The 15,789-nt window shown below is 36.6% G+C and overlaps 3 protein-coding genes and 1 pseudogene across 8 annotated transcripts in view; all 4 read right to left on the reverse strand.

The window, feature by feature from the left end:
- Positions 1-2,486: 2,486 nt before the first annotated feature.
- On the reverse strand, positions 2,487-3,458 carry LOC107747597 (probable N-acetyltransferase CML5; annotated as a pseudogene).
- A 1,793-nt stretch (positions 3,459-5,251) lies between these two features.
- Positions 5,252-6,591, reverse strand: LOC107747598 (probable N-acetyltransferase CML1). Of its 4 annotated transcripts, XM_016562193.1 has the most exons (3): positions 6,520-6,591; positions 6,255-6,330; positions 5,252-5,977 (listed from the first exon to the last, which is right to left on the reverse strand). In XM_016562193.1, exon 3 carries the CDS (start codon positions 5,972-5,974, stop codon positions 5,306-5,308), a length of 669 nt encoding a protein of 222 aa, XP_016417679.1. In that variant the 5' UTR covers positions 5,975-5,977; positions 6,255-6,330; positions 6,520-6,591; the 3' UTR covers positions 5,252-5,305. The 4 variants fall into 4 exon arrangements, with proteins under 4 accessions (XP_016417679.1, XP_016417681.1, XP_016417682.1 ...); XM_016562195.1 differs by lacking the exon at positions 6,255-6,330; XM_016562196.1 differs by lacking the exon at positions 6,520-6,591 and having other exon boundaries at positions 6,318-6,509.
- Positions 6,592-8,404: 1,813 nt separating this feature from the next.
- On the reverse strand, positions 8,405-14,481 carry LOC107747545 (zinc transporter ZIP8-like). Its single transcript, XM_016562110.1, has 8 exons — positions 13,787-14,481; positions 12,546-12,720; positions 11,687-11,856; positions 11,397-11,519; positions 11,133-11,309; positions 10,299-10,503; positions 10,030-10,214; positions 8,405-9,076 (listed from the first exon to the last, which is right to left on the reverse strand). Exons 1-8 carry the CDS (start codon positions 13,934-13,936, stop codon positions 8,927-8,929), a joined length of 1,335 nt encoding a protein of 444 aa, XP_016417596.1. The 5' UTR covers positions 13,937-14,481; the 3' UTR covers positions 8,405-8,926.
- A 101-nt stretch (positions 14,482-14,582) lies between these two features.
- The window catches only part of LOC107747546 (beta-mannosidase-like), a 12,918-nt gene continuing 11,711 nt past the window's right edge, over positions 14,583-15,789 (reverse strand). For 2 of the 3 annotated variants that reach the window (XM_016562113.1, XM_016562111.1), the window contains 2 exons: positions 15,172-15,432; positions 14,583-14,982 (listed from right to left, as the gene is read on the reverse strand). In XM_016562113.1, coding sequence (XP_016417599.1) covers positions 14,752-14,982; positions 15,172-15,432 — 492 coding nt within the window. In that variant the 3' untranslated portion in view covers positions 14,583-14,751. Of the gene's footprint in view, positions 14,983-15,171; positions 15,433-15,789 lie in introns of those variants that run through there. The other variant, XM_016562114.1, reaches the window with a different exon arrangement.

The raw sequence follows: 15,789 nt of genomic DNA on the forward strand, positions 1-15,789 counted from the left end.
ATTACTAAAGGCCATGTACGGCTATGATCACTGATTTAACAGCTCTTTTTACTGTGGTACCCTGGGCAATTATGTTGTTGTTGAAAAACAACATTCACGCACAAATGTTCACATGCTTAGCATATAAGATGATGTTTAGGGCAGCAGGTCTCTTTAAGGCCGGCTCTCTATTCAGCCTCTCTGTTTCTCTCCAGGCCTATTTGAATGTGACGCAGCTTCCAATATAAAGCCGTACACAGAGAGTGAGTTCAGTGAGGAGAAGTGCGCACAGCCTCGACAGACTGACAAACAAACACACATACACACTTGACAGGATTAACACTCTTTATAAACTACAACTGCACTGAATCCCCGGGGGCTTATTTCTGTATTATGCATTCTGCACAGAAAGCAAATGCTGATGTTTGCACCACATTCACTGTTCACTGTTATACAGTACAGTTAGAAAGGACAGGTGCACAGCTGAAAACATTGTGCTTACAAAAACCAGTAACAGCCACTGTGGGTCAATCTGAGCAGACATTCAGACAATGCACAAATAAATCACACAATGACAGCTGTTCTCCTCTGACTACTCTATAAAACAGTGGCTCTCATCTGTATCGGTGATACACAGCGTTACACTCTATCAGGCAAGGAATCAACAGGGCACGTTGGGGGTTTTGGTGGGGAATGATGTTTAAATGCTAGGAAATGCAGAAAATACAATATAGGGTCAGAGAGGATTTACAAAACAACAATATAAGGAGGAGAACATGCTTCAGTGGGGGAAAAAATCAGCTGACACAAGGGAGTGTCCACTCATAAACACTGTTTTAGCTTAATTATCAGTGAGACGTTCCATAATATGTTTTACAAGAACATAAATGTAATGTTTAAACATGGCTGTACATGGTATTCTTATAATATGTGTGGTGGTTTACTATATTTATAATAAAACTTGCTGTTTTATTATAAAACAGTTGTAATCCATATATATGTGTATATATGTATATGCATGTATATATATATATATATATATATATATATACACACACACACACACACACAATATATAAAATATTGGTGTCAGTCATTACTAAAATGAAGATATTAAATAAAATAGTCTGTTTAATGACTTCTCTTAGAATTAATGAATTAAACTATACTATATTAACTATATTAATGAATTAAACTTGTATTCAAGAGGAATGAAAGCAGTGTGATTGTGCACATTTGCTTATTTCCAGTGCAGTGATGATCTACTGATGATGCACCTGCCAGCCTGGTCCGTCTGTTCCCTCCCCCACATGAATAAACAAATAAATAAATAAATAAATGTTGCAGAATGATACAGTCTTCACTTTAATTTAGGTAATGCTGTAGTAGTGAATAGTAAAAACAATTAATTCAAGGGGAGCGCATCGCCAGCAGCTCAACAATCCTCCCATCGATCAGCCACCGCCTATTTATACTACTGCCGCTACACCCCTCAACTGAGAATGATTAGAAAATACATCGAAAAAAACATCGAGGATGTGAGGCCATTGAACGGTTCTTTCATGCTCTTTATTTCAAACCATGCATTTGAACTTACCGTGATGTTTTTGATGCGTGTTGTGTGTATTCCCGGACAATGTGGATGTGACAGCTACTTCCTGAGGAGCGCGACTCACTGGATACGACGGGAGGGATGTTTACCTCGAAAAGGGTGGTCTACAAAATAGTGTCTGAAACACTTTCAAGCTATAAAACCCTCAGTGAAAGGTCGCTTGACTAAATTGATGACATATCTAAATAGCTAGTCTAAAATCCTGATTAAGCAGCCTGTCAGTAACAGGGTTGTAATTACAGCTAGGGCTTCAATTTATTTTATCTTAAATTAATTGTCTAAATTAAACAAATAGTTCACCCAAAAATGAAAATTTATTCACCTGCATTAAATAATATTGATTAAAAAAAATATAAAAGCATCACAATAATCCACAGGACTCGACTGCATCAATTAAAGTCAAATGAAAAATTGCGAGTTTGAAAGCAATGTTATTCACAGTTGTGTGATTGTTGTGATGTTTTCCGATATTTTCAGCTAATTTTCACTTTTGGGTGAATTATTCATTTAATATTTGTAGTTAGTGCAGTCTAAATCAATTTGGGACAAAATATTGGTTTGTAGTGATGTTGATTAACTTAAATTTCCATGAATTAAAGTGATAGTTCACCTTCAGTTGGTCCCCTCTGACTTTGCGTAGTGGTATTTTTTCCATACTATAGAAGCCAATGGGAATCAGCAACTTTGTTAGATAATTAATCATACATATATAATCTTATAACAAAACATGTGATTTGTACCTAATTGTTAAATTAGATTTAAAAAAGAATGGGATATCAAAAAACACTATATCATCTGAATTTGTCTTTGTGAAACCTTTGTTTATTTTTAGAATTATGTTTATTTGATATAAAATTAAACATTTTTGGCAAATGTTTTTTCCTCCATTGGGATCTTGACAGATCACACACAACTTTTTACAATTGTTTTTTAGCATGACATGACACCGCCATTTCTGTGTACATATTTAAACACCATGAAATTGATCAGCCTGGCAGGAAGTGATGGCCACACGAACTCCTCCTCCTTTTCAAACCCGATGCTGTCATACAGCTTATGAGCATCAGTTTGGACCATAGAGGTGAAAAGCACCACTCTCTTCACATTATGCCTGGCAACAAATTCCAAAGCAGTTTTACAAAGAGCTTTCGCAAGGCCACGACCCCGAAACTCCTTTTTCACAGAAATCCTTTTTAGTTCCCAAGCACCTGGCTCCTCCACACAGGGCAAAATGCCCAACGTCCCGACAATAGACCCTTTCAGTTCTGCAACCCAAAATCAGCTAATGCTTCCAGGCTGCATGTAGGAGTTCCTGATGTCCAGCAGATCCTCTCTGAGCCCAAGCTGAATACCCTGCTCAAAAATATACTGCATTGCCATCCGAGTAGCCAGCATAACCCCTCCAACACACAACATGCAGGTCAGGATCGAGCCGGAGAGGATATAAGTGAGAAGACAGAATCCACACAGCATAGCTTGAATCCATGGTTGCTTCAATGGCAGAAGATACACAGTTCCAACATGCTCTCTGAACCCAGTGGAGTATATCGTCCTCACAGCAGAGTAATCTGCATCCTGATACTCACGGATCTGATACCACAACATCAAGGCTTAAGGACTGAGATTCAAGTGGGATTGTGAGAAAATCAGAAGACAACATATATATTACAATAAAGAAAGTGCCTTCTTAGTCTGAGAACATTTTAGAAAGCTAATAGCATAATGCACCTAAATGCATAACAAAATGCATTATGTCAAATATATCGTTTTTTTTTAAAGCTTACCGTTACACAGGCTTTTCCTGCTTGAACTGTTATTCACAGCCCAGACCTATCAGACAGAGACATAAGTCAGCAAACTTGCTTTAATACTGTTATAGTTGCAAAAAATCTGTGCAAAATGTTGTCCAGAAATGCAATTATTCGTTATTACATAAGATAATTAAATATTTGAGCTATGTCATTAGATGCTTTTTCAATTCAGAGGACTTAGTGTGAAACTTCCCATAGGAAATCACATGATCTTCAGACCACTGATGTTGCTTACTGATCTAATCAAACCTGAATACAAAGCAAGTCAGGATGATAAATCAAACTCAGAAAAGCTGTTCTATGCATTAATAATATTTATAATCAAAACATGAAAGCAGTTCATTCAGAAAAGTTTTTATTGATTTAGGTTATTACAACAAATTACATTTGGTTTTATTAGAAAAACAACTTTATCCAGATGCTTTGAGTCATTTAAACATTCAATCACAGGTCAATCACATCGTACATTCTTTCATAAATTAAAAACACAGAATAGAAAAAAAGTCAACTACATAGTAAAATTAGACATGATGATTCTGTTATTTTGCTAATAAGCTTAAACTATTCATATCGATCAGTAATTTTCATATTCTCGCTGCCATTGTAATCAACATCAACGCCCTGGAGGTGGAAATGTAACATATCATTCGTGTTGCAAGCAGTTCCTGTTGAGCACCATCTGACAATTTCAAAGCATTTACATCTCATGCCTCTCATCGACCACGGAGGTGGAAATGTAACACATATCATTCGTGTTGCAAGCAGTTCCTGTTGAGCACCATCTGACAATTTCAAAGCATTTACATCTCATGCCTCTCATCGACCAAAAACAAATACTTGACTTACAGGAAACTACTGTTTTTCAGATTTACTGAGTCATAGAAGTGGACAGGCTATGAATAAATAAATAGAAATGATCTGAACCAACATAATCTCAAGGACTACAGACTCCAAGCACACGTCCCTTAAATGCTTCTGGTTCAGTGGTGAGATGAATATTCTGACAGGACAAGATCTGGACACCTTTTATTCAAGGTTTTTAAATGGATAATTTACCCAAAAATTAATATTCTGTCATTTACTCACCATCATGTATTTCCAAATCCATACAACATTGGTTAATCTCCAAAACCAAATAAAGACATTTTTAATGAAACCAGAGAGGGTTCTGTCTCTCGACTGAAAGTCCAGGAAACCGAAACTTCCACAAAAAAAAAAGGTCATAAAGGCATCAGAAAACTAATCCACATTAATCAAGTGTTTTCATCTTTTGAAGATTTCTGATCAATTTATATGATGAATTTTTTTTCACATGTTGTATAAACACACATGCATCAAGCACATTGCATATGGTAAACATGAAAGCTTGTGCATGCGTCACACGCTAAATAAACATCAGTGGTACTCGCATATCACACATTTAAGAACATCCATGTTTACCATATGTGATGTGCTCTATGTATGTGTGTCGATCATTGTTTAGATGAAAATAAAAGCCTAAATTTAATTTGTTCAACTTTATGACCTTTTTGGATTTTCTAGGTTTTGGTTACCTGGACTGTCAATGGAGGGACAGATGCCTCTTTAGATTTCATTAAAAATATCTTCATTTGGGTGTTGAAGATAAACAAAAGTGATACAGATTTGGAATGACATGTAAATGGTGAGTAAATGATGACTGAATTTTCATTTATGGGTGAACGATCCCAAATCAGATTTTTTAAAAACAATAGATGTTTTTTTTTTATGAACAATTTCTTATAAAAGAAAAGTTCCCTTTTTTCCAAGGTTGATGATTTAAAGAAGAAACAGACAAACGATGATAGTGGTGTGCTTCATTAGTAATCTGAACCAGTGTTAAAAAAGCCTTGGCAGTTTGACTTGAAGTTGGGAGATCTCAATCTCAGTTGCGATGTTGTTTGAGGACGAGCTGGTACTCCATCAATGTGAAATTAGTCAGCTTGGCAATCGCCTCCGGAGCACTAAATTCACTGACCTTCTGGTAGCCCATGTGCTCATAGAGCTTCTGTGCATCAGTCTGGACCACCGACGTGTGAAGCAGTACTCCTCGAAAACCACGCTCACGAGCGAAGTCAGCCACCGTACGGCAGAGCGTTTTGGCGATGCCTTGTCCACGGTGAGTCTTTTTAACCGACATCCGCTTCAGTTCCAGGAAGTTCTGGTCTTTCTCGGCAGGCAAACACGCTACTGTACCCACAACACGACCCTGGCTCTCGGCCACCCAAAAGCAGGCGTTAGGTGGATCCAGGTAGGTCTGCTGAATGTGGCTGAGATCTTGCTCAAGGCAGGTCTGGATGTACTTGGTGAACATATAACTCACACTCTGTCTGCCTGCGGCCAAAAGCAGCGTGACTGCTAGTACAGGTAATAGGATGGACATTGAGCTGGTCAGCAAAGCGCAAAACACACATCCCAGAAACATCTGCGCTAGGGGCTGTTTGAGAACGTGCATGCAGGACGATGGGATGTGCTCGCTCATCCCGAGAGTAAAAACCTCTTTTACTTCTTCATGATCTTCCTCCCGGTAGCGACGAATCTGCACCTCAGCCATGACCTTCAAATCAAGCATGACATTAGAAATAATTACACTGTAAGCTAAAGACTGTGTTTATTAAATCCTATTACACCTATTTTGTCATTATCATGTTTTGTAAGTGAACAACATTTCAGATCTAGATATCGATTTAAGTGATACACGTGCATTTACATGCATAACAGAGTTTGCATTTACTTTACATAACAAAACATTAGATAACAACTATCTCACTTTGCCAGCCATTGTGTTTGTATTTGTATCAAAGACTGAATTATATAGTGGCACAGAAACTCACAGCAAATTTCTCGATTACCCGCACGCCTCGATCTTGATAAGACGAGATTTCCGGGTTACTGACCTTTACTCGATGACTGCGGGCAGCCAGTGAGGAAATATTTAAGGCATTTGTGTGTTTACGGAAGTGTTTAGAGATTTATTTACTATGACACTTCCAAGAATTATTAACTGTAACAATATGCATTTTAATTTATGCGAATTAAAAAAGGCTTTTCCCCTGCATTTTCGTTAATTTTAAAACAAATAAAATAGACTTATCTCACCTGGACTGTAAATGATCCTACTAAAATTAATGCTTTACTTTGTTTGTTCCGCCGTTTCTTCTTCTCTTTCAAATTGACAGTTTGAGAGGAAGCACGTCGCCATCCACTGGAGAGGAGGAAAAGTACGCATTTGGCGGACAAGGCAAAGTGTTACCGACATTTTCTTTTTCTTTCTTTCTTTCTTTCTTTCTTTCTTTCTTTAATATGTCTGAAAACTGGGTTTACAGGGAACTGTGCTGTTGCCCAGATATGCCATTTTAAACACTCATTTACAAAGATCGCAAGATTTTGAGTGCTAATAACGATGGCCTAAAAGTGGATGGCAAAAGACAGATTGATGATCAACCCACGTTTTTAAATTATTTAGACAGAAACAAGGGACAGTCAAATTTAGAGAAGCAAAATAGCACACGCTATTAGATTTGTATACTGGCAGTGTAATGCAAAGGAAGAATATGGTCAAACCTCAAACACATGAACACTAGCGCCATCGACTGGACAGAAACAAATATATAAGAGTACATTTACAAAAGCCAAAGAATAAAAAATAGGTCTCCAGATTAGATTAAAAAAAAAAGATCATAAAATATTTAATGAAAGCCTTCTGGAGCGGTAGGCTAACCAAAACATGTTGTATTTGGGACTGTAACCAAAAGCCCTATCACCACAGAAATGATTGATTTTGTGATCCGTGTTGCTTAGTTTTACTTCCAGCACACATTAGAAATGATTCAAAGTTCAACTGCTGACCAGTTTTCCTGCTCTATCATTGACTCGGGATCACCCCTATTCACACTGCATTTGAAACCATTTCCAAAAGTGTACTGACACATGATGAGAACAGTTTAATCAGACTATACCTGCAATGATTTCAGTTCATACAGCAGCACAAATACATTGTCATAACTTGCATCACCACGTGGACCATGTTCCACTACTGCTAGATAACTATAAATATCTACATCTACAAACTTCCTGATTGTCCTGGTGCCCTTATCAGTAACAACACTTTTCATGTTTGTTACAATTGGGCCCCTCTGCTAAACATTTTTTTTCTCCCTTGTGTTATAAATCTTTAATTGTTATATGACTTTTATCAGGAGGTCAGTGTGTAGAGAAAATCAAAACTGAAGTATCCAGGTATATAACGAGTGGCTATGGGCGTTTGGCGAACTGTACATGAATTGTAGGAATACTGAGTGAATTTCAACGTTATATATTGATTCATTATGTACAGTGTCATGATTCCTTGTCACAGATTGTCATGACGTGTTCTCACATCATGCATGTAATGGCATTATTAATGAATGATTATTGATTAATGTAAAATTTTAACACTATACTTTGTGTTATATTGGCATTAAATTACTTATTGTATTAGGCCTACTTATTAAAAAGAAAAAAAAGTTAACACTGCTATTGACAGGGAAATGGCAAATGTCACATTCCTAAAGCAAAATGCATTACATTTAAATATAGAATATAAAACTTTAAGTGATATATAGAATACTATGTATGAAAAAACAAAACCTTACAGAGAGCATATTGGCTTTTACTTGTCATAGTACTACAGCAAACAATTATTTAAATATTATCTGAAAAATATATACTTTGTGTAAAAGTTCAAATCTCAACATTTTCTGCCTAATGTTAGAATTTAGGAGAAACATCTTTAGTTCAATTCATATTTATTTGTATAACTCTTTTCACAATAAGTATAATTAAAAAGCAGTTTTACATAAAATAATGGCATATATATATAGCTAGTGAGCTAAAGGTGACAGTGGGGAAAAAAGCCATCAAGAAAGACAACAAACTAGAGAGATGAATGTTTAAATAAATACTTTTTTCACAAACAATCTACAGTTTTGTTTTTTAATTCTTTTTAAAAATACATTTGGTAAAATACATTTTGTATCCCAGACCTTGTACTAACTCACTGGAAAGGAATGAAAGGTTTAAATTCACACATTTCCCCCCTAATGAAACCAGCTGTAGAAAAGACACACAAAAGCACACAGCAATTATCTTCACTTTCATTTCCTTTGGTTAGAGACTGTGTGAACATGATACGGTCTCACTCAAAAGGTGCTTCAGCATTGACATTTGGATGACAAAGCTGCTCAGAGACTCAGTGCTAGGCTGCCACTGCCACTGAGGAATTCCTCCTCACACAGCGCCGCATTGTTGCCTGTTCACATCAGTACAACAACAAAATCTCATTAAACAATATAATAAAAATCATGTACTCCAGGACCATATGATTGTGTTATGTTTTCCCCAACAGCAAATACAGTACAAGTCTAACATACAAACTGAAAAACCAACAGTGTCTGTCTCAAGTTTTTGGTTTCTGGCACTGAAAACAATTGTTCCTTGTTTCTCACTTTCATTCGCTTCTTTCTTTCTACCCCAGATTGATATCACCCGCAAACAGGGTAATAAGCAAAATTACAGTGAATCCGGTGAACAGCCCAGCATTTTGGATCAGGAAGAACGCAACCCTTCCTCGAAAACCTTTGGAATGTGTAGCCATGATACTGTTCATCTCTGGGAACTGTAAAAACAGCAAACATTGTAATTAGAAATTTAAGGAAAGCTTTTACACAACCCTCTGGAATACCTGATTCTGATTGGTCAGTTGTGGCATTTTTGGGGAATTTTTACTGTTGTCCATGACAATGGTAAATTCGTACTTTTTCTAGTATCACAGCTCCGACTTTGCTCATTCTTATTTCTTACAAACGCAACTGGTGGCATCTTGCATCTCAGTTCGTAGTGCTTATAGTGAAAATGATCTTAGATGATTTTAAAATGCTGTAAAATTGTTGCTATGCTTGCTTTATCGCTAGGCCAGGTTGTGACAAAATGGGTTCTCCCTCAAAATTTGATCTTCAACTAGTTGTTTCATGTACACACAAACTATAATAATTTTAAATATGTATATAATTGCTTTATAATGCATTAAAAACAATGGGACATAATGAAATTATCTTTGACTTCACATTTACCATTACATTTAACATTTAATTATAAGAACAACTATAATAAACACTTATTATTTAACACGTTATTTTAAAGATCGTTGTGATGCGTGTAAACCTGTGGTGTATTAGCTAAGCTATCAGGCTAATAAGGTATTGATAAGCTAACTGAAACATATTTTAATGGCTTTTAAAATGTAGTTCAAACATGTATCATAACGTGTTGCAATTTTGTAGGAATTGTGGTCAGGCATGAAAGAGAGTACCTATTAAAAGTTCTTTAAACTCGATTTCTAGAGAAGACTTGATTTATCATGACACCAGCTGTTTTGTTTATTGTTGTTGACTAATTTTTTTTCTTAGTTGAATCTTTAAGGTATAATAAAAGCTATACATTAATTTAAACTGAAATCAATATTTCATGGCCATGTTTTATGCCAAGTTGTAAGTGGGTGGGATAATGTACATTCAGGCAGTCATTACTGCAATTCATTTTAAGATTTACCACAATAAGAAGATGTCTTACCATGTCTGCAAGGGAAATATAGAGGAACATCCCACCAGCAATGGCAAAGATAGCATTTGGAGCAAAACTACTGCCCAGCAGGATCCCCAATGCAAGACCGAGGTAACAGCTCATCGCTGACAGCAAATTAAAACATGCAGCCTGACCAACACTCATGCCCGAGTTCAACAGAATCACAAAATCACCTACAGAGAGACATAAAGAAAATCTGACTTCGTGTAAAAAATGACGTGCTCTTTTGATGATAGGTCTCTATGTCTGTGTTTTACCCAGCTCATGAGGGAACTCTTCACAGAAGATGGCAATAGAGGTACTGAAGCCGGTGAGTAGAGAGAGTGTGAAGGACGCTCCGATGGCCAGACCGTCGATGAAGTTATGCACAGCATCACTGACAGTGATCATCCACGCCACAGTCTTTATATTAGACATTCCCTCCCCTTTCAGCCAGCGACAAGTTAATAACACGCATGCATTCTGCACAAATTTAACAGAAAACAGACAATGATAAATCGTTCTGATCTGCCCTAGCGTAATAAAGGTAAAAATGCCAAAAAACTAAATTACGTACAAATGTTAAATAAATTCCCATTGTGAGATATAGTCAAAAGATATAGCTAAAGCTGCATTTGTGACATATAAAGTCACTATCACAAGAAATATATAGTCACAATTGTGGTTTTTAAAGTTATATTCTGATATATATGCTATTATAAGAAGTAAACTCGGACTTGTGTAGTCTAGTATATGTTTACAAAAAATAAAATAAAAATTAGTGGTGGAACACAATTGCTTTAACTGTATGGACGGCCTTATGGTTTAAATATTTTTGGATGGTGAATGAACATTTCTGAGAGAACTGAAGGACACAAAGTAAACAAACAGCAGTTGAGCACATAACCACGTGCAAGATCAATAATGCGCTTCTGCAAATCATTCATCTTTAATCTAATATTTATTGTGCTTTCACTGCAACAGGAAATCATGCACATTTCCTGGAGGAAACATCTCTGGGTACTAACAGGGAAATAGCAGTGTATTGATAATCCTGCGTGTTTATTTTTGTTTGATTATGTATAGAAATACATATGAATTCTGTGAGTTACCTGTTCAACGGCTGGACTCTCGCTTGGGTTGTTGAACTTTTCATTGATAGAGTTCATTTCATGAGTGGTGTTGTTTGTGACGATGTCACCGCTGATGCTGTTTATGACAACGTCATTGCTAAAGGTGGTGATGGTGACATCAGCTGACTGCAGGGGAGGGGAATGACTGTGTCCCAGCTGCAGTGGAGGTGAACCATTGAGTTAGGCCTGAAAACAGCTCGATCTGTTCGAGTGAATAATGTCTAAACACATGCAAGCTCTTACCTCTGTATCTGCTTTCAGTACCATCTTTAAAACTCGTTCAGTGAAGAACAAAATGTAAAATCCACCAAAAATCCCAACTACGTTTAGCACATAGTTATCATCTTTAGGATCTAAGCCAAGGGCCTGTTCAGTTGGCAAAAAAAGATAAGAATTATTTTGAGTAATTGACTGTTTTTGGCCAATCTGATAACGTTTCCCCCCTAGAGCTACATATTTTTTACATCTAAACCTTTGTAAGCCATTTTATCTCTCAAACATCATCTCATAATCTCATTGTAACTCATTCTTACCTCTGGGATAAGTTGCAGTACAGCATTTGAAAACAGTGTCCCAATGGCCAATCCAATGAAATACGTCAAGACTTTTGGAAAATATGTTTTTTTAGTCAAAGGCACCAGAAATAACCCCAACAGAGCAGCCAAGTTTATCACGGTCACGGCCAGGAAACCATAACCCCAAACTACAGGAAGGAGGAAACAGATTTACACATATTCAGGCATAACAAAAATGTTTCCATCGATTCAATTCAAGAAGTGAGTAAAACTGTAGTTTCAGTTTATCACAATTCAGTGCAGTTCTACTTCACTGCATCCCAACACAGAAACCTAATGCAGGAAGTGTATTAGGTTTCGGTACTGGGATGCAGTGAAGTAAAATACTATCTCTTGTACAGTCTGTTAGTGAGGACATCATTACCATATGAAATTGGATCAGACAAAGAGAAACTGATGCTGCACAGTTCAAGTCTCTCAACAAAATGAGTAAATCAACAATGTGATGATGGGTCATGGAAAATCCACTTATCAGTTCAAGTGTTTGCTCTCTAAAAGAATCTGTGTGTAATGTGTGGAGTGATAATAATATTAACTTTTAACCATTATGATTCATAAGCAAAAAGGGCAAAACCATGATTACACAAAAGTGTGTATTTCTTGGTTGAGTAAATACACTGTACACCCAAAATAAATACTAGGAAATCAATCTGTAACTCACTGATAAATTGATCAAATAAGTTGATATGGTCTCCAGAGGTTTTATTGTAATCTCTGCCTATTTCCTCATTACTCAAAATATATTTTCCTGGCTCCATACAGCACATTTGATTGTCGCTTCCACCAAGGTGAAGGCATTTGTGGTAATCATACTCACCTTTGTGATCAGGTAACAATGAAGAATCATTATGGTTTGAGGGGGAGGTGTAAGGGCAGGCAGGGAGCAGGACCTGATTGAGAATAGCTGGACACATCATCTCCAGATCATTGAGACTGACGGCAGAAGTATTGCTCAATCCAAAGGCAGACAGCAGCTCTGACAATGAAGAACACTACCAAAAAATTAAAATAAATAAATAAATAAATAAACATTTGCTTCATCAAGAATTAGAATGTGGCACGGATTCTTGAGACATGGGACAAAACATGTCTCATTTTAAATATCTCCTATTACCAGTAAGCAACACCAGTTAAACAGAATTATTACTGAGTATAATGTTTGATATGCAAAATATGTTTTCGTGACAATTTTATATATAAAAATCAGTTGAAACTATAATGGAGTTTCAGTTCATTTATTTAATGGGGTTTTCAAACTTTACAGGGACCCCCGTTTATATATATATATAAACATTTTAACTATTTTTAAGAAACCATAACAGTTAATTATGCAGTCAAGAGTTAAACATTACCAATATATATTCTTTACCATTACCTATATATTTTCTTTGCAGCTTTCAAGTAAATATTTAGAATTTTTTTTTATCAGATTTTCGGTTTCCAAACCAATAACAACATACAGAACAGCAATGCACGAATACATGATAATACATTTTGTTTTATACATGTATTAAGTAAAAAATACATGGCTACATCAAACTATGCTAATCGCCAATAGTTAGGTAGCCTACAGATCAAAATATCAAATTATTGCAAATTATTAAAAAACAGAAAGGGGTTATTAAAGTAAAATAAATAATTCTTATAATCCTTATGATTCAAGATGTAACTGAAAACAGGTTCCCAACATTTTGTCAAATTAAGCTATGCTGCTATAAATATTTTTTTTTTCCCCAAACAGGTAGAGGTGCGTCCCGTTAGTCAAGCAGAAAAGACCGGCTTTCCACACAGCCAAAATAATTCCACATTGAAAAGGTAGACTAATCTATATTCGGCTGAGGCTCTCCAACAAATTTGACCATGCAGCCTCGAAAGATTAATTCAAAATATTTATTTTCACTTGTGTTGCTTGTTTGTTCTTATAGATAAAGCGTTGTTTGCCTAAACAAACAGATATAAACTTTCCACTTGCATTTTTATATTATAATGGAAAAAATCCTAACAGAAAGAGTGAGACGAAAGGGTAGATGTGTCTGAGACGGGACGCATCTGCATTACCTCTGTGTTCTTCAGCGGATTGGCGTCAGCATCGACCGACGGCGCGCGGCGGCTGGTAATGAGGCGCAGAAAGTTTTCCAGGTTTCCCGTGGACAGCGAACCGCTTTCACCGTAGAAGCGCAAAACATTTTGAATAAAACTTTCCTCCATAGTTCTATCCTTTCGATATGAATAACTTTACCGAACAACTATCCGAGAACGAGTCGACAGTCGAGACGGATGGAAACCACATGCGCACATTCGAACTAATAACAGAAGCCGCGGGTTAATAAATGAGAAACCCAATTATTTCATTTCCTTTTCAGATATGATTTGCAATCTCCCGGAGGTGGGAGGAACAGCTATTTGTCGACTTTACTAATCAGTCGCAATCAGTGATACTGCACCTCTGACGCGCCATCCATTCCTCGGCAGAGATCGCGCGAGCAAACCGCTGCTGGACAGAGGGTCAAAGAACAGCGACATGGTGCTGCCCAAAAACTGCTATACCAGCCATCACTCCCTGTGTCAATGAAGCCTTTGTTTGAGCTCTTCCAGACATTCTTGCAACGTGTTCAGGTCTGACTTGAGTAACGTTACAGCCATGGAAAAGAACAGAATCTCAATATTTACACATTTCTTAATCAAGTCTATTTTTTATCAAGCATACTGACCAACCATGACTTGTGTTTTTCAAAAATAGTCACATTATTAACTAAAAATAAAAATATAAAAAGATTAAATATTTTATATTATTGTAAAAAAAAAAATATATTTCAATTGATTCAAGTATTTGACAACAATGGACTATGCACTTTGTTTTTATATGGTTAGAAAAATATTTTAATATGTATATAAAATAAAAGTAGTCTAATAATTAACAGGGTCGCCCTGAGGACGCAGTGTCCCACAATCTTTTATTAATTTGCTTTGTATAGTTGATTTTAAAGAAGCTCTCAGTCAGACAACTTGACAAGCATATAAATTTAGTAGACATCCCTGAGAGACGTGATATGAAGATTTGCAGTGATTTCTTCAGCAGTGGTGGGTCTCCATGCTCCAAAAAGAACTGTGGACTTTTTAGACAGCATCAGGAAGCCATTGACATCAAAGTGACCAGGAATATTGTCAACATCCAGCCAAACATACACAGCAGGAAAGGAGCAGTGCAGAGTCACGAAAAAGTTCTGCACAATTCCAGTGTCCTTTACCGTAAACTGCAATATACAAATAAAATAAACCTGTCAGTCAGTTGAGGGATTCAATTTCTTAAGGACAAGCTCTTTGCGTTCAGTAACATCTCTGTTTGTGAAGAAACACATTTTAGGAATGTAGTAAATGAGTGAATTATCTAAGGTGGGTGGGTGTGTTTGTAAATGGTGAGTGTGAGAATGTATGGTTCTTACCGTGATGTTGGGTTTCTGCAAACCCTCTGCATATCGTGGAGAGCTGAGGAAGATGTGATTGTGAGGGCTGATCAATTGACCTTCCGGACTACTGAGATGAAAAGCAACTATGCATGAGCGCCGTGTGCAGTTCCCACATTGCGTCAGCAGAGCAGATATAGAGTGCTGAAACACAAGGGTGCTTCCTCCTGCTTTTATTTTAGTCACGTTGGACTCTAAAGAACAGACAGCGTTAAAGCTGCTCCAGCTGTGTAATCTGACCTGTGCATATGAGTATAATATGACAAATTCTGGTCAAAATTCATAAATAAACTAATGCAAGTAAACACAAAATGAAAACGATTACGCTATAGCACCGGAAAGTCTTGTGGTACTATATGAGGTCTGTCCAAAACAAAGAATTAGGAACATGCTGTTTTTGTCTAATTTAGAGACACAGTATGAATGATTTATTAAATAAACAGTTTGCCCAAAAATTTAAATTAGCTGAAAATATACTCACTCTCAGGCCATCAAAGATGTAGAGGAGTTTGTTTATTCATCTGAGCAGATTGGGAGAAATGTAGCATTACATCACTTGCTCACCAAATGATCCTCTGCAGTGAATGGGTGCCGTCA

Source organism: Sinocyclocheilus rhinocerous, unplaced genomic scaffold, assembly GCF_001515625.1.
Source record: "Sinocyclocheilus rhinocerous isolate Xijiao unplaced genomic scaffold, SAMN03320098_v1.1 scaffold469, whole genome shotgun sequence".
Lineage (NCBI taxonomy): Eukaryota > Metazoa > Chordata > Actinopteri > Cypriniformes > Cyprinidae > Sinocyclocheilus > Sinocyclocheilus rhinocerous.